General features: G+C 39.4%; 1 protein-coding gene across 4 annotated transcripts in view; it reads right to left on the bottom strand.

The window, feature by feature from the left end:
* The window catches only part of snx14 (sorting nexin 14), a 52,374-nt gene that overhangs the window by 13,906 nt on the left and 11,972 nt on the right, over positions 1 to 26,496 (bottom strand). For 2 of the 4 annotated variants that reach the window (XM_037537453.1, XM_037537454.1), the window contains exons 10-20: positions 24,958 to 25,033; positions 21,776 to 21,820; positions 21,487 to 21,567; positions 17,313 to 17,427; positions 15,383 to 15,538; positions 13,755 to 13,879; positions 12,871 to 12,929; positions 11,050 to 11,073; positions 7,159 to 7,314; positions 5,723 to 5,855; positions 529 to 721 (exon numbers count right to left, since the gene is read on the bottom strand). In XM_037537453.1, coding sequence (XP_037393350.1) covers positions 529 to 721; positions 5,723 to 5,855; positions 7,159 to 7,314; positions 11,050 to 11,073; positions 12,871 to 12,929; positions 13,755 to 13,879; positions 15,383 to 15,538; positions 17,313 to 17,427; positions 21,487 to 21,567; positions 21,776 to 21,820; positions 24,958 to 25,033 — 1,163 coding nt within the window. The remainder of the gene's footprint in view (positions 1 to 528; positions 722 to 5,722; positions 5,856 to 7,158; positions 7,315 to 11,049; positions 11,074 to 12,870; positions 12,930 to 13,754; positions 13,880 to 15,382; positions 15,539 to 17,312; positions 17,428 to 21,486; positions 21,568 to 21,775; positions 21,821 to 24,957; positions 25,034 to 26,496) is intronic. The other 2 variants (XM_017697710.2, XM_017697711.2) reach the window with 2 other exon arrangements.

The raw sequence follows: 26,496 nt of genomic DNA, 5'->3' as shown, positions 1-26,496 counted from the left end.
CTGCAGTAATACACTATCTAACCCCTTAAATGGCCACATCCCACTGGTTTTCCAGTTTTATTACTCACTTCTCAGCCAGTTTGCATTGAAGTCTGTAGTACTGACAAATAAGCCTTTGTATGTAATAAGCCTGGGATTTTAATGGGTGAAGTAACTACACCTCAATGAGTAGTTGATAAGACCTCAGTAAGAAGTACTGATGAACTTGAACTGAGGTGAACTGGTAGTTCTCAAATGGAATAAACATGTCATTTTTGTGAAAAGGTAAAATGTAGCTTGATCTGAAAAGGCTTTGAGAAAGAAAACTATTTTTAAGTTCTTGGGTATTTGATGTACTTTTGTCCACTGTGTAATGAACCACATATTTCAGATAGCATGTTATGGGGAAAGCGTGATTGTGTCATGCATGTTTCACACTGCTACACCCTGGCAGAGCATAACCTTCCATTGTCTGTTGCTACATTAACTTCACAGCTCTTAAAGAAGCAAGACATCAAACGTGTTCTGGCGGAGTGATTCTTCCCACACCATGCTGGCGGTCATGGCGCTCCACATCAATGCAGAAGACAGGAACGCGTTCTTTTTTGGCCTCATCCTCATAGAAGTCCACAAAGGGAATGGCGATGGTCCATGCTGAAAGGTTCCTCTGCGTTCCTAGATTGCTGACCACGTCCAGCGGTACAGGAGATTCATCCTCCACTACCACAGTAGCCTCTTCCACCTGATCCACACAAAGAAACACACACATCTCACCAACTGTCATTTAATTATAATACAGTTAAAACAGGTTTTAAGTTACTCATGTCTCAGAAGTTACTTCTGAGGTGCTAATCCACTTGTATAAGGAAAGAAAAAATAAGTGAAATAAGTGATATCACTGCAGACTGGCAGGGTCACCTACAGAGCACTGCCAGGAGCTTGTTAATAAAGTGATGTTCTTCTTTATTTGAGGGTCCCATTTCATAGGGAAACACTTCAACCACTACCCCTTGTAACTCAGTTCTAAAGGCGCAAGGTGACTGGGACTGGGCCTAGATTACAAAACATTATATTTAGCTGAGGCTAAATATAAAAAGTCTTGCAAAATACTTGTAAGGCTACAACAGAAGACACCAAGTATGAGGAAAGGTTTTACTTTTCTTTCCTCACCCATATTCGACCACATTATGAACATAAAAGCCTGAAATAACACAATGTCAAGCCCCACCCATCAACATCAACAGTCCCTAAATGCACTTCAAAACCACCACAGGAACCGCCCCATGGGAGATTTGATCACATGCTCGAGCTGTTGCTGACCTCAGACTCTCTTGCCCATTTTTAAATCTACTTTTGCAAAAGTATTGTTCTACATGGGGCCATCATGAGCACAACCAAGAATGTTCTGACAGCTCTCGTGATGAGTTTTCATTTCTGCAAATCTATGGAAACATCTTAACCCCAAATAAAGCCTGGATGCCCAGACTTAAAAAGAATGGTAGCAGTTCATGGTCAGCTCTTCTTAGTCTAAGGAACGACTGCAAATACCTGCCGTATTGACTTCTCTGTGACTTTTCCTTGACTTTCTGAGCAATAACTATATTTATGCCACATTAATCTTAAATTTTCTTTGGGTAACTTATTTTGAACACTACCACGGTTGCTTAAAGCCAAGTTTAAAGTTAATGAGCCAAAAGAAATGGGGGCCATATGTGGTGTTTGAGAGGTCTCTAGTGTGTTTTTAAAGACCTGTGGTGTGGAGTTGGTGAACCCCAATCAGATTTCTTAAGACCTCAGTGGTTAAAGTGGGCCCATAACATAATAATTTGCCAGTAATGTATAAAACCAATAAAGAGTTTTAATTTCAGTGAGACTCTTCCTGGTTAAAAATAAAAATAGTTTTGCACTTACATTTACAACATTTAGCAGACGCTCTTATCCAGAGCGACTTACAAGAAGTGCTTTGTCTATCTAGAGAAAGTATCTTTGCAAGTTACCAATAGCTTAGAGAAAAAGCCAGTCCTGAGCTCAAATACTGCTAGAAACAAAAGTCAGTTAAATCTACAATATAATAAAATCCAATAATGTAATATTGTTCATTACAGTCAACCTGAACCTGTACTAAATTCTCAGTAATATAATAAAGTATTACATTATCAGTAAAAATATTATAACATTACCAATTAAGAACTCTATTACATTATTGGAAAATTATTGTTCTACAAGCCTTGACAACTAAATACAATCCTTTTTTTTTTTACTTTTTATCACTTCTACTAAAGCTTCCATTCTTTTCTGGAGACTTGCTTTTAGTTTTTCAAAGAAATCTGCAGGGATATTTTTCCACACCTCCAAAGCTCAGTCTTGGAAGTTGGTTGCATTTTCAGCTTTTCACAGTTCTTCTTTTTTGTCTATTGATTTTCCTCAGTAACAGCTTTTAAGTTAATTAAATGTATGGTGGTGTCTGACTATAGCACGTGCACACATACACATAAATAAACACACAAACACACACACACTAAGCCACTCATCCTTCTGGGTCACAGGGTGAACTGCAGTGACGTTTGAGTTTGGAGGAAAACCGGGTGGTCTGGGCCAGAGCCGGTTTATGAAGAGTCTGGCCACTTCCTAGTCCCTCGTTATATCAAAAACAGGACTGCTAAACAGCAGAGGGCACCCATAAAGCAGTCCTCAATAAATGGGAGTAAAAGGCGCTGAATGGCCAAAACCGACAAGTTAAAATAGTTTATAATCTCTTGCCTAGAATTTTTCTTAAAATTTTAGAAAGCAGAAGGATGTATTTCACTAAAAAAACAAAGAAATCTTACCTATATATTCCCTTTTTTCTACAGCAAATAGGTTTTGGGCAGAAGTGTTATAATGTTTTATGCGGCTTTGTGTTCAGGACATTAGAGTTTTTAAACTATGATTTTTCTCAAATGCTACATATCAGCGCATTAATTTTAGACTTGCTCGGATGTGCCCTCTAGCGTTTGAGAAACCCCGAAGACAATACAGAGTGGTAAGTGGCCTCTCAACAAATTCTCTGGGCTGTGCTGCTTGGGCTGTTTTTAGAGCTAGTGTATGTTAGCTACCAGGAAATACAGAGAGTGACAGAATCAAACAGCACTTATGCAACTGAAAGTCTTACGAGGCTGACGATTTTTCTCTACTACCATCCCCATCCCCAAGAGAAGGTGTTTCTGATTAGGCAGTGTGTCTTAACAGTATGAAGAGTTAATGTAGTGCCAGAAAATGATCAGCAGCAGGAAGGAGAGGCATCCAAATGGTAGAACATTCCCTACAACCACATCGGCTGGCTTCTAATCATCTTATCAGTCGATATAGCCCTAGGTTCTTATTTCTTAGATGCACTGAATTCTGAATGATTAAAGTGGATTTCTTTGAACACTGTATATGTTTCATTCAGTTTGACATCAAAGTCGCAGACTGCACATATTACCGGTCAGCCAGGATATGCTGCAGTGACCCCAAATCCATATGTTCTGCAAGCTGTTCACTGCACTTTCCGGTGTTATAGCCGATTCAATTCTCACTCAAATTCACGTTCCCCTGTACAAACCGAACGCTCAGTGAGCACAAGCTACACTGGAACCACGAAAAGTGAGAAAAAAAAGCCAGAGAAAGGCTGTACACCAAGATTGACACCACTGTTCACAATGGCCATTTAAAGTGAACATTTCCTGGACCATTTCACTTTCTATAGTTCCAGTGTTGCTTGCTGTTGAGTGCTCAGTGGGGAGCTGCAGAGGCGGAAATGACCACGATAAAAGTGATATTTTTACAGTTTGGAAAGATGTGTTCACTTATTAAGCAAGACTGCTATATTTTCTTTTTACGGAGCAGAGCATTTCAGCTGTTAATGAAAAAAAGGTCTTAGGACGTAGTTACTCTTTAAAACAGAAGTTAAGATGCTCTGGGGTCGCTTTAAGTTAAGAAAATATTTAGGATATTTTGGCAATTTGGGATGTTTCTGTAATACCATTTTCTTATCTGGAAAGACGATAAGATTATAGTCTTAAGAACTGTTGTTCTGTAATGGCTTCTGTCCTAACTTCAGTTTTAAATGAATTTTCCATGACAACAAAGCAGGTAAGAATTTTCAGTAATATGGCCAGAAGATCTGTAAAACAAATAGGAATTGACTAGGAGGAAAGACTGTTTAGGAGGAGGTTGTTTCATATTATGGCTGAGTGGTGTGTAATGCTGTACACAGCGCTAAGCCCAGAGTGCCTGGAAGAAATTAAAGAAACCTCCCCTGCATTACACCTCTGTAGCAAACAACTGCAGCATGACCAGAATTTCATGGGTTGGATATTTTAGAGGAGCATTCATTCAAGCACATGAATATGTCATGTATTGCTCATAGTAATGCTCTAGGAAACAACTGTATGTTTAGGGTGAGATCCAGGTTGATTTTATAAATAAGAGTCTAGAATCTCTGGTTTTACATCATTTTAACATGTCTGAAAATGACATAAGGAGGTAAACCATTTAGGCAATGAACTAGATATTTTCCATTGTGAAAAACATACCTGTGGTGACAAACGATCAGTCCAGAGAACAAATCTCCACTAAGGCTGAAGTAGGATTGCAACGGTGTAAGATTTGCATGATGCAGTAACTCAGAAAACATCACAGTTTCACATTATATAGTATTTCACAATTAGTAAAAAGACAATTTTACTGCTGTAGTTGTGTATTGATTGACTGATTATTTTAATTGTGGATTTATCTGCTGATTATTTTTCCATGAAACGATTGGTTTTTAAAAATTCTGATGTGCTGTCAGCAAGTCCCACAGCACATTGGCACTGTTTTCTACTACTCTTTGTGGATTTGTGTATTTTCCCAGTTGGACTTGGAATGGAGTGTTTAAATAACCCAAACTTAATGCAGATGTTTCTGTACACAGTCTTGGTACATTTACAGTACTGTGCAAAAGACTTGGGCAAAAATGCAGCATAGCTCACCAACATTAGAACAAATATAAATAAATAAACAATACCTTATTATTTTATGTGTAAGAAGTGTTTCAGCATTTAGACACCTCTCCTTGAGGAAGCTCAACACTTAGAATTACCATCTAATACAAACACACTTTAAAAAACCCTGAAGAGCCACGTTTGAAAAACACAAGCATCCGTGTGAAGAACCTTTTAAAAGGCTTAAAGTGGGGGCTCCCGAGTGGCGCAACGGTGTAAGCATTGGCCCTATCATCAGGAGATCGTGAGTTCAATCCCTGGTGATGCTACAGCCATCCGTAGTCCAAGGCTTAAAGTGACCTTAACATAAGGGCACTTTCTAACTTAGATATTTGTCCTATAATTTTAACATTATGAAACTTCTACAAAATGTTTTTCACACTAACATCTAATTTACAAACATGGTTCTCCAAAGAACAGTCCACTGAAATGTTCTTTAATGAACCAAAGGCAGTTCCTTTATGCAGCCTCAGCAAGAACTATCTTGATTTTAAAGAGTGCAGTTTGGTTCGATCCTTCCTTAAATTAAATCTAACAAATAAATTAATACATCTATTTGAAACAAGAAAATTGTTATATTCTACTGTATTTATGTTTATTTATATTAATTCTAAAGTCATATAGTGTTTTTACAGGCAATAAGACACGGCCGAGGCCTGCCTGCCTACGATCTTTGCACAGCACTGCAGTATGTAAGATACATATTAAACACTGGATAACGTGTTTGAGCGTCTCACCATATCCTCGTCACCATCGACCATTGTATAGGCGGGCAGCATGGCTCCTTCCATAGTGGTGCTTCTAAACACACCCTTCAGCTTACTGCCGATGCGGCTGATCCCAAACGACTCTCCTCGCTTAGATGTGTTCCTGCACATGCACACACATTTTAGAAAAATGAATTTAGGAATTAAACCAGTCAAAGAGTGAAAACTATCACACTTTGCACAAACATTAACACTGCAAACAATCAAGAAGAAGCTCAAATGGCAAGAATATGAAATAAAAAAAGATTATATTTATACAATTTCAAATTACTAGTGAGTTATAAGTATATTTGTGATGCATAAATGCATTCAAATATAGTTAGAAGAAATCTTGGTAACACAATCTTTGAAGAATACCTACTTAAGGACTTCATAACACATGCACAGGCACTACCTAAATAATGTATTTGAGTACATCTTATATCATTAGTCACAAAATGACAGGAAATGTTTTATGAAATAAATGGCATTCTATATACTAAAGTGACAGATGTTTCATTTATAAGCATCCAAAACCAGCTCATTCAATATGGTGTTCCTCAGGGATCTATACTTGGGTTTCTTTTATTTTCTTATGCATGTTACCACTTGGTCACATAATTTTTTGCGAGTATAAAATTAACTTTAATGGAATTAACTATAAAATAAGCTGACAATACTCAACTCATGAAAATGAGATGCACATGAAAATGTATGTTTTCTTAAGCAATTGATTAAATGCTTATATATAGTATCATAAGTTAGATAAATAGCAATTTTCTGAAATGAAATGAGGAGAAAACTAAAATTATTCTCATTAGGTCTAGTAGGTCTCATTAGGTCAGGGATAAATTTGTGAGATTTGGCTGTTATTCCTGACTCGGAGCTCATTGCTTCATTAAACATCATGCTATCTTGTGAAAACTGACCTAAACTGTTTATGAATTAATAAGTATTACTTTGTAAATGCATTATTCAGTGCTTTTGCATGCATCAAAAAGTTCTTAGGTAGGCAGCCTTTAAATAAAGTGATGGGAACAACAGCACACACAAAAAAACTTGCACACAAATGTACAGAGAAAACAAAGATACACGCAAAATGCAAAGCAAGGAAGGCATCCAAAAAGAAGCATGCTGAGCATACATCTTTCCAGGAACACGCTTGCCCTACACACTGACCTCTGAACAGCCTTCCTTTCTGAAAAAAGCTTCAGCTTTATCTACTTTAAAGAAATACTTCAACCAAAAATGCCAATGCCAAGGCCAATCCTGCTTATAACGGATAGAAATTAGCATATGTTTCCATTCGCTTGCATTTTTGGGTAAAGACTCTAAAGCAGGATGGTCCGCTGGTCTCAGATCAGTGCTGGAGGGCTTTTTATTTATTTTTTTAAAGAGCCACTGCACACACAGGCAGCCTGACTCACTTTGTTGAGGTGGGGAGGGACTTTAGAATTCTGGGCCGCAGGGTCAGGATGGATTTGATAGATGGGGAACCTGATGGGGGTGGGGGTTTCGTGTTGATGGACAGAGGCCTGTGGCTAATAATATTATCAGCCCATCCTGGAGGAGTGGAGTCTGAGCTAGATGGAGGTGTGGATATTTAAAGTCCAGGACACATGGGCAGCGATGGATGATGAGAAAGACAAGTGAGACTAGAAGGAAGACCACGTTTTGCTCATTTTTCATTGTAAGATTTTATTGGCCATCATATCACCTCTATCGCTCTGGAGACCTCATTAGCTACATAAAGGCGTCATAATTAAAGAACAAATGTGCTCTGCAGACACTAAATAAACAACCAGATTGGTTTGCTTTACAGGGTAAATTTTTGGTCAACACTGGCTCTGAAATATACTGGAGAACAAAACAGTTCTCTGAGAGGATGTTTTACTCAGCTTCCAGCAATCACATTTTTCCTATAGTCCAAACCGATCCGAGGATTACCTGAGTAACATTAGAAACTACCACACAGTCATTATTTTGTATGCTCTTTACTTGCAATTTCTATCATTTCATCTATGATCCTGTCTTTTATGGAAGTCCACTCCATTTGGAAGTGTGACTTTGTGCCAGCAGTATGCACGTTTGGCCTGCAAGACATCTATTTCTTACTGTAATGTCTTGATACTTTCACTTTTATTGAAATAGTGTTTTTTAATAACACAATTATGTGTAAATCAACCCTGACACCATGATCTTAACATCACATCTACAAACTCTACTAAATGCATTTTCACCAGTTTTAAATTTTCTAATCCATTAAAATTAAATGACAGTGTGTAAAATGAACACTTGGCTTTAATTTGGGAGTGCATTGGCTAATAACTGGATGGTGCACAGCAAATATATAGCTGAGTCCAATCTTGACACTCTGATGTTTTTCTGTGGGCTTGTGCCTATTGATTGGATCATACACTCAGAAGTGTACAAAGACATTTTGGATGCAAACCTGAAAAAGCCTGCAAAGAAACTGCTCAAATGATAACGATCCTTTGCCAGTGTGCTCAATTCAAAATAAATGACATTTGATATTTTGGACTCTTTTCCACTACAAAGCCAAATGGCTCCCATGGCCATATCATGCCGTTCCATGCTGGTGGGGACTCTTTTTCCATTTGCTGTACTGCTAAATCAGTACCAGGAAATTCTGAAGAAAAACTACATAGGACAGTGACTAACAGCTACACACCCAGAGACACAGAGACAGCAGCCACTTGAATTTGTGTTCTCAGACAGGAGTCTTTATCCTCTAACTCTTATTTTTGCACCCTTGCAGCTATTTATTAAGCAAGTGTTAGCTTAGTCCAGGAGGGTACAGCGTCAAACATCACAGAATAGGTTAGATTTCAGCTTTCTGTCACTCTAACATGAGTCACTTTTGCTGTTTCATTGTCTCTGCCTGTATCACAATCAAACCTGCACTGTAGTATGTGGCACTGTGTGAATCCAAAGCCCACTAACTTAAGCTGATTTAGGAGTGCTGCTAACAAGGAGAAAGAATCTAGCTATCATTATGTTTGCTAAGAGGTTGAATTTTGGCTTCCTGTCCCTTTAAAACCAGCTGCTTGATCTCAGATTTGAGTCACTATGAACTAAACTACCGTCAACGTAGCTTCTGTTAGCCACAATCAAATCTGTGACATCATCAAGCAATCCCAGCTTCTGTTAGCCACAATCAAATCTGTGACATCATCAAGCAATCCCAGCTTCTGTTAGCCACAATCAAACCTGTGACATCATCAAGCAATCCCAGCTTCTGTGAGCCACAATCAAACCTGTTCTGTGACATCATCAAGTCATCCCAGCTTCTGTGAGCCACAATCAAACCTGTGACATCATCAAGCCATCCCAGCTTCTGTTAGCCACAGTCCAACCTGTTCTGTGACATCATCAAGCCATCCCAGCTTCTGTTAGCCACAATCAAACCTGTTCTGTGACATCATCAAGTCATCCCAGCTTCTGTGAGCCACAATCAAACCTGTGACATCAAGTCATCCCAGCTTCTGTGAGCCACAATCAAACCTGTGACATCATCAAGCCATCCCAGCTTCTGTTAGCCACAGTCCAACCTGTTCTGTGACATCATCAAGTCATCCCAGCTTCTGTTAGCTACAGTCAAACCTGTTCTGTGACATCATTAAGTCATCGCAGCGAATGATTCTGTGGCCTTGACCTTGCATAATCAACAGTATCAAGGAAACTGCGCAGAGCAGGGTGTGTTAGACTTGTGTCGAACCATGTCAGTGTGCAAATGCTACTGGAGCGGTTACCTTCCGTGTTCAGAACTGTTCAGCCCTACAGCAGAAAAGCAGTCTTTGTTTCCTTGCATGGGACATGGTGTGATGCAAGACAATGTGAATCAATCAATCAAGTTACATCAATTCCTTAAAAATATCAACCATCAATGTCAACAAATCTTGGTTTTCCTATCTTGGTAGGAATGCTATTAGTATGCTATTTGCCAGCTCCTTATTCGAATTTTCCATTTCACCTTAAATGCCGCAGCGGTTACATTCTGGTGCCTGAAAAAAAATCCTAAAAGAAGCAGGCAGGTATGAAGCTAACTGATTGACAAACAGCTTGGCAAAGCTATTTGAAATGGCAAGTGGAGAGAGCAACTTAAGTCACCCAATACACATTTATCTCCCGTGTGGGAAAAATTTGGATTTGCAGTCAAGCACAATAATGACTACATAATAAACTGAATGGCGAGAGTGCCATAGTGCGAGTGTCAAACAGCTATGCTGATACCTCAGATATGCTCACCCATATTATATGACATCACCCAAATTTCTCAGCTACCAGAGTGAGAGAAAAACACAAGTAGCAACTACTTCTCTCCATAGGATTCAAGCAGCCACCAATTGCCAAGACAAATAATTCCACACGAATGTTTATAGCTTCCAACTTCCACCACTAACAGAGAATCATGAAATCCACAGTTTGCAGGGAGTGAGTGAGCCACATTAGAAATCTCCTCTCGTTCTCATTTCAGCCAACAGTTAAGAGTTACATTTTGTATGGGAACAAAAGATCAGATTGTAAATAAACTTGTAAAGCTCATAATCCACTTTTTTCACTTATGTGTCTGGTAAACATACTGTTTTTGTAACTTTGTATTTAAATATACGCCAATTATTTTTTCAACAAGCACTAGTGTCCATTCTGAAAGAGGACATTTTTGGAATTATCAAATAAGTAAATAAATAGATGTTATATTATATTTCTTTTCTACCATCAAAAATGCATTGCATTATGAAATTTGCATATTTTTAGCCCCTTATTTTTAACACAATCAATTAAAAACAATTTTTAAGTGTGGCAGAAATTTCCAAATGCTGCTCTGGGGGCTCTGTATGTACAAACATTTGACTGCTGCTGTAAATGAGCAGGTGGCTAGATGTCGAAAGGTCCAAAGGACGCTACTTCACATGAGACCAAAGCTAATTCCAACAAAATACATGCATAAATGTATAAAAACTACACTCTAAGCTTTACACAGAGCAGGACAAACATGTTCTACTTATGTAAATTCAGACTGTCTGAATCTAGACTACACTATCATGCATTCCTACGTGTGTTAAATGGGTAAAGTTAGCAAACTCCACAAGAAACATCTGAATTCGATTACATTAATGCTCACTCCAGCCTCTTTTTATTGAAAATAAACGACTTTACTAAAAATGTATAGCTCTTTAACTGTGCTCATATGTGGTATACAGGCACTTAAACTGCATTCAGGCTAGTGCGGTTTGCATGCAGTGGATGAAAGGCTCACACATCACGCTGGACTGTAAGCATGCTGATGAACTTACCTTAAATCATCCAAACTCAAATTCCTGGAATAACAGGCACAATGGAGTTACTCTCCACAGACAAACACTCTTTCATGCTTTGTTTTCTCCCTCACTTCCAGGAGTTCATTAGAAATGGCCACACAAAGAAACCTGTGTTGGCTTTCAAATACGTCAGTAATCCAGACTTTAAAGGATGACCATTATACACTATACTGCCAAAAGTATTCACTCACCCATCCAGATTGTTGAATTCAGGTGTTTGAGTCATTTCCATGGCCACAGGTTTATAAAACCAAGCACCTAGGCCTGCAGACTGCTTCTACAAACATTAGTGAAAGAATGGGTCGCTCTCAGGAACTCAGTGAATTCCAGCATGGTACTGTGATAGGATGCCACCTGTGCAACAAGTCCAGTCGTGAAATTTCATCGCTACTAAATATTCCACACTCGACTGTCAGTGCTATTACAACAAAGTGGAATCGACAGACCTCCAGACTTCATGTGGCCTTCAAATTAGCTCAAGAACAGTGTAGAGAGGTTTCCATGGCCGAGCAGCTGCATCCAAGCCTTACATCACCAAGCGCCGCCACTGGACTCTAGAGCAGTGGAGACGTGTTCTCTGGAGTGACGAATCACGCTTCTCCATCTGGCAATCCCATGGATGAGTCTGGGTTTGCCGGTTGCCAGGAGAACGGTACTTGTCTGACTGCATTGTGCCAAGTGTAAAGTTTGGTGGAGGGGGGTGGTGTGGGGTTGTTTTTCAGGAGTTGGGTTCAGCCCCTTAGTTCCAGTGAGAGGAGCTCTTAATGCTTCAGCAGACCAAGAGATTTTGGACAATTTCATGCTCCCAACTTTGTGGGAACAGTTCGGATTGACTGTGCACCAGTGCACAAAGCAAGGTCAATAAAGACATGGATGACCGAGTTTGGTATGGAAGAACTTGATTGGCCTGAGTCCTGACCTCAACCCGACAGAACACCTTTGGGATGAATTAGAGTGGAAACTGTGAACGAGGCCTTCTCATCCAACAAGCCCTTATAGCTGCAAAGGGTGGGCCTACATCATATTAAACCCTATGGAATAAGAACGGGATGTCACTCAGCTTTGTATGCGTGCGAGGGTAGACGAGTGAATACTTTGGGCAAAATAACGTGTGTTTTTTCATAGAAATTGCTGTTATACAGCTTTATAGAATGTTGCTAAAATATTTTCAACCTATTGAGAAATTGTGGTGTTCTTTGTCTAGAGTTTCCAGTTTAAAATGCTATGCCACCAAACTGGACGGTGTTGTTTTAGCTAATAAAATGAAGCAGGTCAGAAACAATGACAAATTTGGCACCATGACAAATTAGTTAGCACTAATGCTAATGCTTATCCACTTTTCTCCGCAACTGAATTGTGGCCAATGCAATCTCATTGGACAGCTCAACTTGGTGGACAACACTATCTGATAATTCTTTTTTGTCAGCTAGCCTGGACTTGCTAATAGTGGAGAGGGAGGACCATCCGACCACTAAAGTGAGGCCAGCTATGCTTTCTAGGACTCCAGCCCAACATTTAAAACAGTTGTGCCACTCAGGAACCCCTTGAATTGAATTTTTACCCACATTCTGTAATCAATGCTATGAAAGAACACGAGTATAAAGTACAAAAATGGGTGGGTCAACAAATTTATAACAAGAAAGTTACGCTATATGTCTTATATTCCAAGCAATTGGACTGAACTGAGTGGGACTGTAATTTCTAATAGCTTCCCATCTAAATGTTTGAACAAAAATATGTGTAAGCAGTATTATTACAGTGTGAATGGACACACACACACACACACAGGAAACTTACCGGTTTAGTTTAGCATTCCTGGCAGGAGATTCAGCCCCACACAGCAGGTATCTGAAATACTGTGGAGAAAGAGTGAGATGTGCAACAAAAAAAAAAAGTTTGTTTGAGTTTGTTCTCAAAAACAGTAATAATATTTGTAGGAAGTATTTTTATTGCTAGTTTACATAGAGTACTGCGCAAAATCTGAGACCACCTTTCATTTCCCTTCCAAACCACCATTAAGTACAAGTTGAAAGAAAGTGTAACTGCCAAGAAGCCCTCTTGTTCCACCCTCTTTGCAAATCACTGTTGTGGGAACAAAACCTCGTATCTCTCTTTTTGCTGTTTTTCAGTTTCTGACGTAATTTGAAAATACTTGTTGTCCTTTACATTGTGTGCAAATTTCATGGCAAATGAACCAAAAGAAATGGCCCAAAAACACTTGTAAAAAGGCTGCTTCCATTGACTAACATTAAAAGTAAAGAATGTTTTTCCTTCTCCTGTAAAGATATAATTTTAAAGAAAAAGTTAACAAAGAAGCTTCTGGTATTCTCAGAAAAATGGAACGGAATGGAAGAAAAGAATGGAAGGTGTAATAAAGGCAAAGAATGGACATGGAATAATGGAAAAATTGATTTAATATTTCGTCATTGAGGATTTTCCATAACTTAACATCTGTTTTACTCTGACACTCACTTTATTGTACATTTTATAGCACTCTTATGTTTCCAGAGTTACTTGAGTCTTGTGGATGATCTCACCACTGTTATTAAAGTGAACAGTGCTGAGGACAGTCTTGGTTGGCCTTGTCACTGTTATTTAAGCAATTACTGTTATTGGAGTAAAATGTCCTAGAATAGACATTTGAGTAAGTCAGGGATGTGAGTAAACATGTAGTGCAATACCTCATCACTGTGGCAGAACAATGGGGTGAAGACATTCTCCAGCAGTGACAGGACATGTTCATAGGCCTCAAAGAGACAACACATCTGCTGCAGCTTCACCACGCCTGTGTATGGGCCCTCTGCAACTAAAGGAAAGGAACATAAAGACTCATCATACACTTGAGTTTAAAAAAACTTCCCAAGATCTTGAACATTTTACCCTCAACTTCATTGTTTTCTGAAAAAAAAAAGTACACTTGTTCTTAATTTGATGGCTTCAGCACATTCCCAAAAGTTGGGACAGTGACACACAGTGGAAAAGTGTACTGTAGTCTGATGAGTCGACCTTTCAGATTGTTTATGGAAATGTTTTCTGGGTCAAAGAAGAAAAGTATCCAGATTGTTGCCAGTGTAAAGTGCCAGGGTCTGTCATGGTATGGAGCGTATTCATACCCATGGTAACTACATCTGTGAAGTAACCATCCCCACTGAAAGATCTAGACACACTGGAGCAACACATGCTGACTCCTGTACAGATTTTTTACAGAGACGTCCATATTCAGTCCAGCATTGTGTGTTACAGCAGCATGTTTGCATAATCACAGAGTGTGGGCCCTAGTCTGACCTGCCTGCAGTACACACCATCCTTACATTTATTATAAGGACCGCAGTCAGGAATTATTTTGGACCATTCCTTTTGTGGGATTCTTTTTTTGAACAGCCTGCTTCTCATTTGAGTTTTTGGAAGATGCCCTGGCTTTTAGCCATATGCTGAAGCCATTCTACAGCTTAACATTCTTTGGAGACACAATGATTTCAAGACATGCTGAATCTGCCCCGAGGCAATACATAGCAATCCCACAATTCATAGCTGGAATGAGATTTTGCTGTTGGTATGCAGTATGTTGTTTTGATGTCATGTCCATAGAACACTGCTGCAGTAAGGCAAACTTGGGATAGACGTGGTTTTTTTTGTTTGTTTTTTTTTAACAGTGGTGGTATAGTTTTCTCTTATTGCAAACTCATGACCACAGATGTCATCAAGTGCAAGCGCGTCTAGACCACAGTCATTTGATTTGACACTCTGCTTAACAAAACAATTTGTAAAAGAGCTTGACACATTTGTTTAGCCTCTATTCTGATTGCTGACCAGGTGATACTTTCATGCCTGCTAGAACAATTGAGAAATCGGATTATGTTCATGAATTAATAAAAATTTTAAAGAATTGAGTTTTTTTTAACATTTTTATTTACGTTTCTCTTTCATTTTCATTGCTTTTCGTGGCTTATCTATTTTGCTGCATGAGGGGAAAAAAATCAGCTCCCATCTATTCTCTAAATACTGGCCCACTTCAGTGGGACATTCTACTGCTCAGCTTGCACAGCCTGTGTGAAACAGCTGACCCTTTAACATTAGCACTGAAATGAAAATCAATACGTCTCGCAGTGCTCATGGCACAAAGTAGAAGTATCTCTGAATCAGCCCTAGGTCTTGGCTGATGACAGTAAATACAAGTTTCACAACAATCAGGTAAAGCTATCTCTGGAGGATCACAGCAATCTACCATGTGGTTTATAGATTTTGCAGTTAAAACCAAATCATTGAAGGTGCACAAAGCAAAGTGGCATGGAAATTAAACAACACTCACTGCTGCGGATTTCCTCGATGATAAAGGGATCAAAGCTGATCTTGTCAATGCTTTCCTCCAGACAATATGTCTTATAGATGGTCTGCACCTCGTCATGCAGTTGCTCCATCTCAGAGTCACTCAGCTCAGGACACAGGATTTTATCATTGAACTCCTCTACACAAACACAAACAGAGGTAACACAATAACAACAATAATGAAAATGATAATGTTATTAATGGCAGGTTCCATAGCTGATGGTCACATGTCAGAGGCCACCCTTCATTTATTTCATTTCCAAAACTGTCTGAAGTTCCAAAAAATGGGGCTCCTAACTACCATTTAAGACGTGGTAGACCACCAAAACTGTCCCCATCAGATAAACAGCACTTTCATCTTTGAGAGAGGAGAAAATCGAGCTCCACTCTCACTTCAGATCTGCAAAAATCTACAAATGTTTCTGTCCATCCTTCCAGGATGTGTCTCTGTAAAGAAGCACTATGAGAAAATAAATAATGAAAAATTATTAAGAAAAAGATACTGGTGTTCTCTAAACAATGTGTTTTGGATTACTTGGATCATGAGAAGCAGAAAATGAAACCAACAGGATGTTAGGCAAGTTCCTGACCAAGATACAACACAGTATCATGCAAACCCTTGCATTAGTGTTTAAGATGCACACATATAATATTAATATTGGAGGATGTGGAAAATATCCTTGCAGATTTCTTTGAAAACCTGAAAGAAGGCTGCTAAAAAGAATAGAAGCTCTGATAAAGGCAAAGAGTGGACATGGTAAATTATTAGATTTTATGTTATTTAGTTGTTGTGGCTTCTGTGTAATTTTCAGATTCACTTTAAATGTTCTGCTTTTTCCCCTTTAAAATAAATAACTTAATGGTGGTCCTGTTTGGAAGGAAATAAATAAATGGTGGTCTCTGATTTTTACACAGCACTGTACAACAATACACTGATCTGGCATAACATTATGTCCACCTCCTTGTTTCTATGCTCACTGTCCATTTTTATCAGCTCCACTCACTACATAGGTGCACTTTGTAGTTCTACAATTACAGACTGTCCATCTGTTTCTCTGATACTTTGTCAGCTCCCTTTTACCCTGTTCTTCAGTTGTCAGGACCCCCACACTGACATAGTGGTGGTGTGTTAGTGTATGTTATGCTGGTCTAAGTGGATCAGATGCAACAGTGCTGCTGGAGTTTTTAAACATCTCAGTGTCACTGATGGACTGAGAATAGTCCAACCAACAGCATCTTGTGGGCAACGTCCTGTGACCAGTACTATGCCGCAGCAGATGAGCTATAGTTTCTGACAATACAAGGTAGAGTCAATACAATACAATAGAGTGGACAGTTTTAAAAATGGTCCATGGTAATTGTAGAACTGCACTTATATATGAAGAAGATCTGATAAAATGGACAAAAGTTATTCCAAGATGGCCTGTACAAATGGCCTGTACAAAACTTATGACAGTTTAATTTGTGTGTGCGAGTGTGTTTATATATATGTTAAACTCAGCTAGTAAACAGAGTACTAACATTTTCAGAAAAAAATGCCATATTTAAGTTTATCCTCTGTAGAGGATGTGTTCACAAAACACGTAGTTTTACCAAGGGTGTTCAAACTTTTTAATACCACTGTATACATAATAGTAACTTATATGTAAAGACCTTTCTAAGTTAAAAAAAAAAATACAAAAGTCATAACCCACTCAAACCATCTTATCATTAAATTCATCCTGAGTAAAATACAAGTACAAACATCCTTACTCATGCACAGACAGAGATAAACAGGTCCGCACACAGGATGTTAGGCAAGTTCCTGACCAAGATACAACACAGTAATCATGCAAACCCTTGCTTTAGTGTTTAAGATGCACACATATAATATTAAACATAACCCCTACATATACAGACATAGAGACCCTCACCCACAGTGAGGCAGAACTGCAGCACATGCAAGGCTCCCTCCTGTTTCAGGAAACTCATAAAGCGGAACAATAAATCCTGCTGCTCCCGGATCTCCTTCAGGTCCAGCTTCAGAACCTAACACGCACATAGATGCACATGCACACGCGATAAGACACATAGAATTTGGTTGGATAACTTAATTAGGTTATTTATTTACTCCTAAAATTAAAGATAAATACAACAACCATGCTTGGGACCATATGAAATATTTAATTCAAATCATTGACATATTTTGTGGAGTTGCCCAAATAAGATCCGTTTTGGGAAAAGGTCTATTTCACTGTGAATGAGGTACAGTACAGGTACAGAATGAGTGCACAGTTTCAATGAGCAGTACAGTAATGGGCAAAATTTTAGGGGTTGCATTGAAGGAGGGCAGATACTTGGTAAGGATATTTCTCACAGCTAGTTAGAACGTTTTTTCTAGAAACTGCCTCAAGACTGAACCCCACCACCCCCAACACACCTAAAAAAAGTCTGTGGCTGGATACACCAATCAGGTATAACATTATGACCACCTCCTTGTTTCTACGGTCACTGTCCATTTTATCAGCTCCACTTACTATAAATAGTATCTCACAAAAGTGAGTACACCCCTCACATTTCTGCCAATATTTTACTGTATCTTCAACACTACAGAAATGAAACTTAGATATAACTTAAGTAGTCACTGTACAGCTTGTATAGCAGTATAGATTTACTGTCCTCTGAAAATAACTCAACACACAGCCATTAATGTCTAAATAGCTGGCAACACAAATCAGTACACCTCACAGTGAACATTTCCAAATTGTGCTCAAAGTGTCAATATTTTGTGTGACCACCATTATTATCTAGCACTGCCTTAATCCTCTTGGACATGAAATTCACCAGAGCTGCACAGGTTGCTACTGGAATCCTCTTCCACTCCTCCATGATGACTTCACAGAGCTGGTGGATTGTTCCTCCTCCTTCCGCTTAAAGATGCCCCAGAGCTGCTCAATTGGGTTTAGGTCTGGCGACGTACTTGGCCAGTCCATCACCTTTACCTTCAGCAAGGCAGTTGTCATCTTGGAGGTGTGTTTGGTACTGTGTTGGAAAATTGCCTTGCGGCACACATTCCATAGGGAAAGTACTCTGCTACAGAATGTCATAGTACATGTTGGAATTCATGTTTCCCTCAATGAACCGCAGCTCCCCAGAGCCTAACCGTGATGCTACCTCCACCATGCTTAACTGTAAGAGAGTTGTCTTGGTACTCCTCAACAGGGTGCTGCCACACATGCTAAACACCATCTGAGCCAAACAAGTTTATCTTGGTCTCGTCAGACCACAGGACATGGCTCCAGTAATCCATATTCTTTGACTGCTTGTCTTCAGCAAACTGTTTCCGGGCCTTCTTGTACATCAGTTTCATAAGAGGCTTCCTTCTGGGACGACGGCCATGCAGACCGAGTTCATGCATCGTGCAGTGTACGGTCTGAGCACGGACAGGCTGACGTCCCTCTTCTTCACCCTCTGCAGCAATGCTGCCAGCACTCATGCATCTGTTTTTTAAAGCCAACCTCTGGATATGGCTTTGTTCAACCCCAGCGAGGCCTGTGGAACTTGTCCTGGAAAACTGCTGTATGACCTTGGCCACCATGCTATAGCTCAGTTTCAGGGTGTTAGCAATTGTCTCTTAGCCTAGGCCATCTTTGTGGAGAACAACAATTCTGTTTCTCACATCCTCAGAGAGTTCTTTGCCTTGAGGTGCCATGCTGAATATCCAGTGGCCAGTATAAGCGAATTGTACCCAAAACACCAAATTTAACAGCCCTGCTTCCCACTCACACCTGGAACCTTGTGACTCTAACGAGTCACACGAGGGACAACAACACAATTGGGCACAATTTGGACATGTTCACTGTGAGGTGTACTCACTTGTGTTGCCAGCTATTTAGACATTATTGGCTGTAGAGTTATTTTCAGAGGACAGTATATCTATACTGTTATACAAGCTGTACACTGACTACTTAAAGTTATATCCAAGTTTCATTTCTATAGTGTTGTTCCATGAAAAGATACAATAAAATATTTGTAGAAATGTTAGAGGTGTACTCACTTTTGTGAGATACTGTAGGTGCACTAGTTCTACAATTACAATTGCATCCTCAACCCACACAGAGCAGGCAATATTTGGGTGGTGGATCATTCTCACCGCTGCAGTAACACTGACATTGGTGGTGGTGGTGTGTTGGTGTGTGTTGTGCTGGTCTGAGTGGATCAGACACAGCAGTGCTGCTGGAGTTTTTAAACACCTCAGAGTCACTGCTGGACTGAGAACAGTCCACCAACCAAAAATATCCAACCAACAGCATCCTGTGGGCAGCGTCTTGTGACCACTGATGAAAGACTGGAGGATGACCAACACAAACTGTGCAGCAGCAGATGAGCTGTCGTCTCTGACTTTACATCTACAAGGTGGACTGACAAGGTAGGAGTATCTAATAGAGTGGACAGTGAGTGGACACCGTGTTTAAAAACTCCAGCAGCACTGCTGTGTCTGATCCACTTACACACAACAACACACACCACCACATCAGTGATAATGCAGTGGTGAGAATGATCCACCACCCAAGCAGTACCTGCTCTGTAAGGGTCCATGGGGTCCAGACCACTGAAGAACAGGGTAAAAGGGGCCTAACAAAGTATTAGATACACAGATGGACTACAGTCTGTAACTGTAACTACAAAGTGCACCTATATAGTAGGTGGAGCTGATAAAATGAATGTAGATGAGTGCAGAAACAAGGAGGTGGTCATAATGTTATGTTATGCCTAATTGGTGTATTATGCAGGAGACACTACAGATGAAAAAAGAACTTATACCTTAACATTGAAAGAGGCCCAGTTTGAGGAAAACTGGTAAATATGGCTACTGTTTAAGAATACATGATTAACTCTAAAGACCTTTTTTAAAGACAATTAAAAAGTAATTTGACATTGTATATATTTTAATATGACATATCATTGCAATTTGGTAAAATGTAAATCTGATGTATTTATACTGTGTACTGATGACTGTGACCTTAAAAAACACAAAGAACAAAGTGCAAAAAAGAAGAAAAAAGCTACTTTGCTTGGTGGAAGACTGAGCAGATGGTTCATGATGGTGGTAAAGCTTTGGCAACCCATTTTTTTCAAGAAAAGTGCAGTTACGCAGAACAGGCCACTGTCAGTTTGTTAGAAAATCTCTGGCAAGGATGCTTGTTTACACAAACTTAAGCAATGTCAAATAGACTTGCGTATGTGGTTTCTGACACTGTGGGCCTGTTTACACCTTGCATTTACATGTGTTTTGATGATGACTGAGCCAGGTCTAAACACCTTCCAAGACACACTGTGAGCAGATTATGATCAGATCGCTCAAATCTCATTCAACGGTGGTCAAAGATGGATCTTGACCACATTTAACATAAGTGTAAACAGAATGTGTTTTTGTTATTCGTATCACCTTCTGACGACAGTGAGTGAGAGCAAAAACAATGAAACCAAAGACGAAAGATGTCAGGCTGAAGTTAATCCCAAACCAAAAGTCTTCATGCACTCTTGGCTGCCAAGCTTGTCCACTTACATTGTAACAGGACAAAGAGTAAACAAAAATAAATGTAAATGACAATGCGTTGACATGCTTTTTAAGCAGGGAAAGTACAAATCGGATTTATCGGACAGTATCTGGTCAAACTGGGGATGCATTTTAGTGAAAACTGTAAATCGTATCCAGCCAAAATGCATCTAGAGAACAAGCCGAACACAAAACACATGTTAATGCAAGGCTTTGCTTTACATGCTGTTATCTATAAAAACAGACACAAGTATGGACAAAAGATGGTTTCAATATGGTTTCTACTGCTGGCTATATATTGGTGGCAACATCTTTTTGTGCACTTTTATAGAAAATAGTTACTTATACAGTGTCAGAAAAAAACATGAGTCTCCTGAAGGGCTGTACATTTCCATTATTTGTTAGCCATGTTAGCCTTAAATGGAAAACTAAAGAAGCATTTGTGAAGAAATTGTGTACATTAGATTTTTCAAGCTATTTCTTCATGGACAAAACTAGTGCATAAATATATTTTTCATCTTTTTTTTTTTTTGATTTTCTGATTTTACCGAAGGCTTCTTGTTGCGTGAGTCAGCATATTTCTGCAGGAAGGGCACCAACGTAGAAGGAGGCTCAGTCGCTGGCTCAGGCTAAAGGAGAAGTAACAACAGACAGCAAAAAAAAGCTCAGATTACTCACTGTTTAAGTACTAACTGACTGACTGATCATTACAACGAACCGAGTAGTAAATTCAAGCAGAAAAAACACCGCTCTTACTTACTTCTATATATTTCCTTTAAAACAAAGTTTTTAAATCAGTTAGATCAGCAAGAATTAGTGTCCAGTGGAATCACTTACAGGAGTGTCATCAATGAATATGAGCACCATATGGTTCACTGTGTCCTGAGAAGGAAGTGGGGAAACATAATCAATTATATATAATTGTGAAGTATGATGTGAAATACAATGAAAATAAAAGGTATACTAGCAAAACACAGTGTACGGTCGCTTTGGAGGATGGTTTGGACCATCATTACAATTTAAATACTAACAAGTATCCTCTTACCCCCAATCTATTCCTTCAGCCGAGCTATATTGTGGCCCAAATTTTATTCTTTAGGTTACAAACTAAAGCCACAAGGCTAACGTTGCTCATAACCACTAGAAGTCAATAGTCACACAAATTTTTTTGTGAACACTTACCCACTTCTCTTTCCTTGCTCAACCACATACAGCCCTTTATTAAGGTTGCGCAGGCTTGTTGATGTGATTTAACATACAGTACAGCTATAAAAACTTTAAAATATATAAAACTACAAACCATCAAAACGTAGCAATGTACCGTGTAGCTGAAGGTCATGGTTAGCAATTTTACATTTTAGTGCCAAATTCTGGCTCCCCTTTGTGTGCATGTCATCACACAGGCACATAAATAATTTTTAAACTGAAGATATATGTTTAAAAATAGAAACAACAGAAAGCTCAAGTCTAATTTAGCATCCAGATGCCAGCATGACATGCAGGCATGCAAAGGAGAGTTGGAACTCAGCACCCCTGTTGTCTAAAATAGCCATTCAGCATTCAGCTACAAGGTGAAGTTTTCATTTTTATAGTTCACAGCGGGACATACTGTGTCCTTATCCACAGAAAGAAGTCTGTCTGACCATGACAAAGACCTAGATGTGATTTGAGTGGGTTGAGAGACATTCTGGGTATGTAATGGGTGACTGGGTAACTTCTGTTTAGGTCTTTAGGCTTCTGAATGGCTTGTTCATGATTGCTTTGATCTTAGCTATTCATCTTTTTGTTGATCATCCATCCAGAGCTACCTTCATCCATCCTTTTACCTTCAACTGTACCAAGCATAGAATAGAATTCAGAACCATTTGTCACTGTGTTTGCACACTGTGAAATTAGACCTCTGCATTTAACCCATCCGTGCAGTGAAACACCCACATACATGCACACTAGTGAACACACACACTAGCGGGCAGTGAGCACACTTACCCAGAGCAGGGGGCAGCCCCTATCCACGGCACCCGGGGAACAACTCAGGGCACCTCAGTTGTGGGCTGTCAGCCAAGGGGATCGAACCGGCAACCTTCCGGTCACAGGGCTGGTTCCCTAACCTCCAGCCCATGACTGCCCGACAGCATTTAATCAATTCTTAGAATGTCCCCAGAGCAGTTTGGTCATCTGGGCCAAGTAAGAGGCAAGGCTTAATTTATTCAAGGATCCATTTTTTTTCTTTACCATCTCAAAAGTCTTCGCCAGCACCAAAGTTTAAAGCCATCTATATTTTTCTTGTCTTGCTTTTTTTTTTTTTTTTTTAACTGTCCAGCTTTCACATCCATCAGAGTCTGACTGAAACTGCTTTTACAGTCACAGTTAGGGAGCGTTCACATAATGCTAAGAGTACCTACACTCACAGGCCACTTCAGTTTGTACATCTTGCAACAACTTTGTCCATTTTATTAGCTCCTCTTACCATACCTCCTCATACCATTGGGCAGTCGTGGGCTGGAGGTTAGGGATCTGGCCCTGTGACCGGAAGGTTGCCGGTTCAATCCCCAGCGCCGACAGTCCATGAGGTGTCCTTGAGCAAGACACCTAACCCCCAATTGCTCCCCGGGCGCCGTGGATAGGGCTGCCCACCACTCCGGGCAAGTGTGCTCACTGCTCCCTAGTGTGTGTGTTCACTAGTGTGTATGTGGTGTTTCACTTGCATGGATGGGTTAAATGCGGAGATGGAATTTCCCCGGTTGTGGGATCAAAACAGTATCACTTAATATAGGTGCAGTTCTACAATTACAGACTGTGGTTCTTCCGTTTCTTGCATACTTTGTCTGCTTCTACCCTGGCTTCAATGGTCAGACCCCCACAGGGCCACCTTCATTGGGTGGTGGATCAGCACAGTGACACTGACTAGTCCACCAACCAAAAATATCCAGCCAACAGAACTGTGGGCAGGGTTCTGTGACCACTGATGAAGGACTTGAGGATGACCAATACAAACTGTGCAGTAGCAGATGAGCTACTGTCTTTACCTTGTACTGGATCTCAAACTGGTCCTCAAGGACCACCAGATGGTCCAAATATTTGCAACCCAATGCGCAACACACAGGGATAGTGCAAAAACATGGACCCCCTGCCAGGCAGGGCTGCAACAAACAATAATATATAATCACTTTATAATAGTAAAGTGCAATTAAAACTAACGATTATGTTTCTGGAATGAGAAATATCAATTGCTTTTATTTACACTGTTGCTGAATCAAAAGTATGACTGTATATAATAAATTAAAAAAAGAACAGTTTTAATGGGGTATGCCTGTCTAGGTGCCATCTGATACATAATTGGCAATTGGTTCATGATTGGTATGAATGTCTGGTGTGCTTGTGATTTTAGAACTGTGTATTTTATAGATTTTTAGAGTAACACATGCAACAACAGGTTACAACAGGTTTAACTTTGTCCCATGCACTGAATGCCATTAGTCTGGAGCCTGAACAGCTAATTTAATATGGCATACATTTTATTAGACTGTATTTAACATCACTGACACTTTTTTCTTTACTATGAGATGTTCTGTTTTCTAACACATAGCCTTTATTGGGCTGGCATTACCCACTTAGGTTTGCTAGTTACAAGCATTTGTCTACTATAAGCAAGAGCAGAAAATGTGTTGAAGCTGGGTTGCTTTAGTTTTGTTTGTATGCAACCGTCGTGCTGCAGTGAAATGCCACATCTGCTTTGTATATTTTTGTGCATTTCTAGGCCACAATCTTACACAATTGTAATTGTAAAAGTAGACCTGATAAAATGAACAACTTCCGTAAAAGCAAGTCCATATTTGGTATGGATTACACTAACAGGTCTGACTTTCCTATTTCAGTTTTTTTTTAAAAAGTAAGGTTACAAAAAGGGCTTTTGTTATATCACCACTGTTAGGTGGAAGGGCTGCCTCTGAGTCATTATCAATGGCTTCGAATGCTGACTAAGTCAACCTTGCAGACTAGCAGAGGTGTCGTTTACATACAGGGTCAGCCATGAAGTCCATAGTTGGGAGAAACACTGAGCCAGTCATGACCTCTCGAATCAGCAGGGCCAGGGACCTGATGAAAACATATAAATGAACACCAACAGACGTCAATGCGTGAAAACAGATGATCTTCTCAAACACAGTGAACAAACATGTGCCTTTCAGTATTTCTGTACTGTTCTCATTAGACAGCTGATGACAGTAGAAAACCTGATAACAGACACTTAGTTAGTTAGTTAGGCACTGTGGGTGTGAGAATAAGTGTTGAAGTGTTAAAAACATGCAGCTTCAAAATGTGTTAAAAGTAGGCACACACAAAGGGCAGTTAAAAGACTTAAAAACTAAAAGCACAGAGATACACTTCAGTAAAAAGTATACAGCACTGTGCAAAAGCCATTTAATTTGCAATAAAAACAGCCATGTACAAGTCATTCATTTTTCCAGTTATTATTGTGGAGATTAGATATTCACTAATCTGAGGAGAACAGCTGATCCTGGTAGACCACCAAAACTCCACCTTAAATTCTGTGCCACCTTATATTTAGTTCAATGTTAATTGCATGTTCCATCTTGTCACCAGAGATAAACAGTATTTTAATCTTTGAAATATTGGAGAAAATGGGAAAAATTTGCAAACCAATCAAAAAAAGCTGCTGGTGTTCTCTGAACAATGGAGCAACCATCCCAGAACTCAATATATTTGAATGCATTTGGGATTACTTGGATTACAAGAAGCAGAAAATGCAACCAATTTCTGATCTTTGGAGAGGTGTAGAAAAAAAAATCCTGCAAATTTCTTTGAAAAACCAAAAGCAAGCAAACTGAAAAGGATAAAAGTGGAAATACAGGTAAAGATTGGACACAATAAAAACTAAAACGTAAAATTATATCATGTTTTTCAAGCTTCTGTGCAATTTTCCTTTACATGTTTTCTGCTTTTTTATGATGTTAAAGAAACTTGCATGGCCTGGCCTGTTTGGCCCAGCTGACTTTGGTATAGCATGTACTAAATTATATAATAAACCAATAAAAATGATACAAAAAACAGAAGTTTAACTCTTCACTGGTTTTCATATATGCAATACTCGATTATCAGGAAAATGCAAGAGTTATGTCCATTAAGAAAAAGTAAAGTTGCTGTGTGCTGCAAAAGCAAATACATGACATTGCAAAACTGCCACCCATGTCACAATCTATCTGTGCTTGTTTCAGTGCAGGTTTCTCATATTTGGGCTTCATTTGTAAGTTCTCTGAAGAAGCACAGTGCCTCCTAATGTAACTCCTGAAATAACAAATAGTTGTATGAGTGCCTCAATACTGAAGAGAAATAAACCTCAGCTACAAGGACTGCTAAAATCTGTGTGTGTGGTTTAGCTGTCCAAAGTGTGCATTTGTGCCATATGCTTATTTGGAACTTTTCATTCGACAGCTTAAGAATTAAGTAAATGGCATTAAGTAGATATATGTGTATGTGTGTGTGTGTGTTGCACCAATATTTACTAGCTATTAAAAGGCACATGTGTGTTTGTGTGTGTG

Source organism: Pygocentrus nattereri, chromosome 4 (assembly GCF_015220715.1).
Source record: "Pygocentrus nattereri isolate fPygNat1 chromosome 4, fPygNat1.pri, whole genome shotgun sequence".
Classification (NCBI taxonomy): Eukaryota; Metazoa; Chordata; class Actinopteri; order Characiformes; family Serrasalmidae; genus Pygocentrus; species Pygocentrus nattereri.
This window is presented reverse-complemented; position numbering and strand designations above follow the sequence as displayed.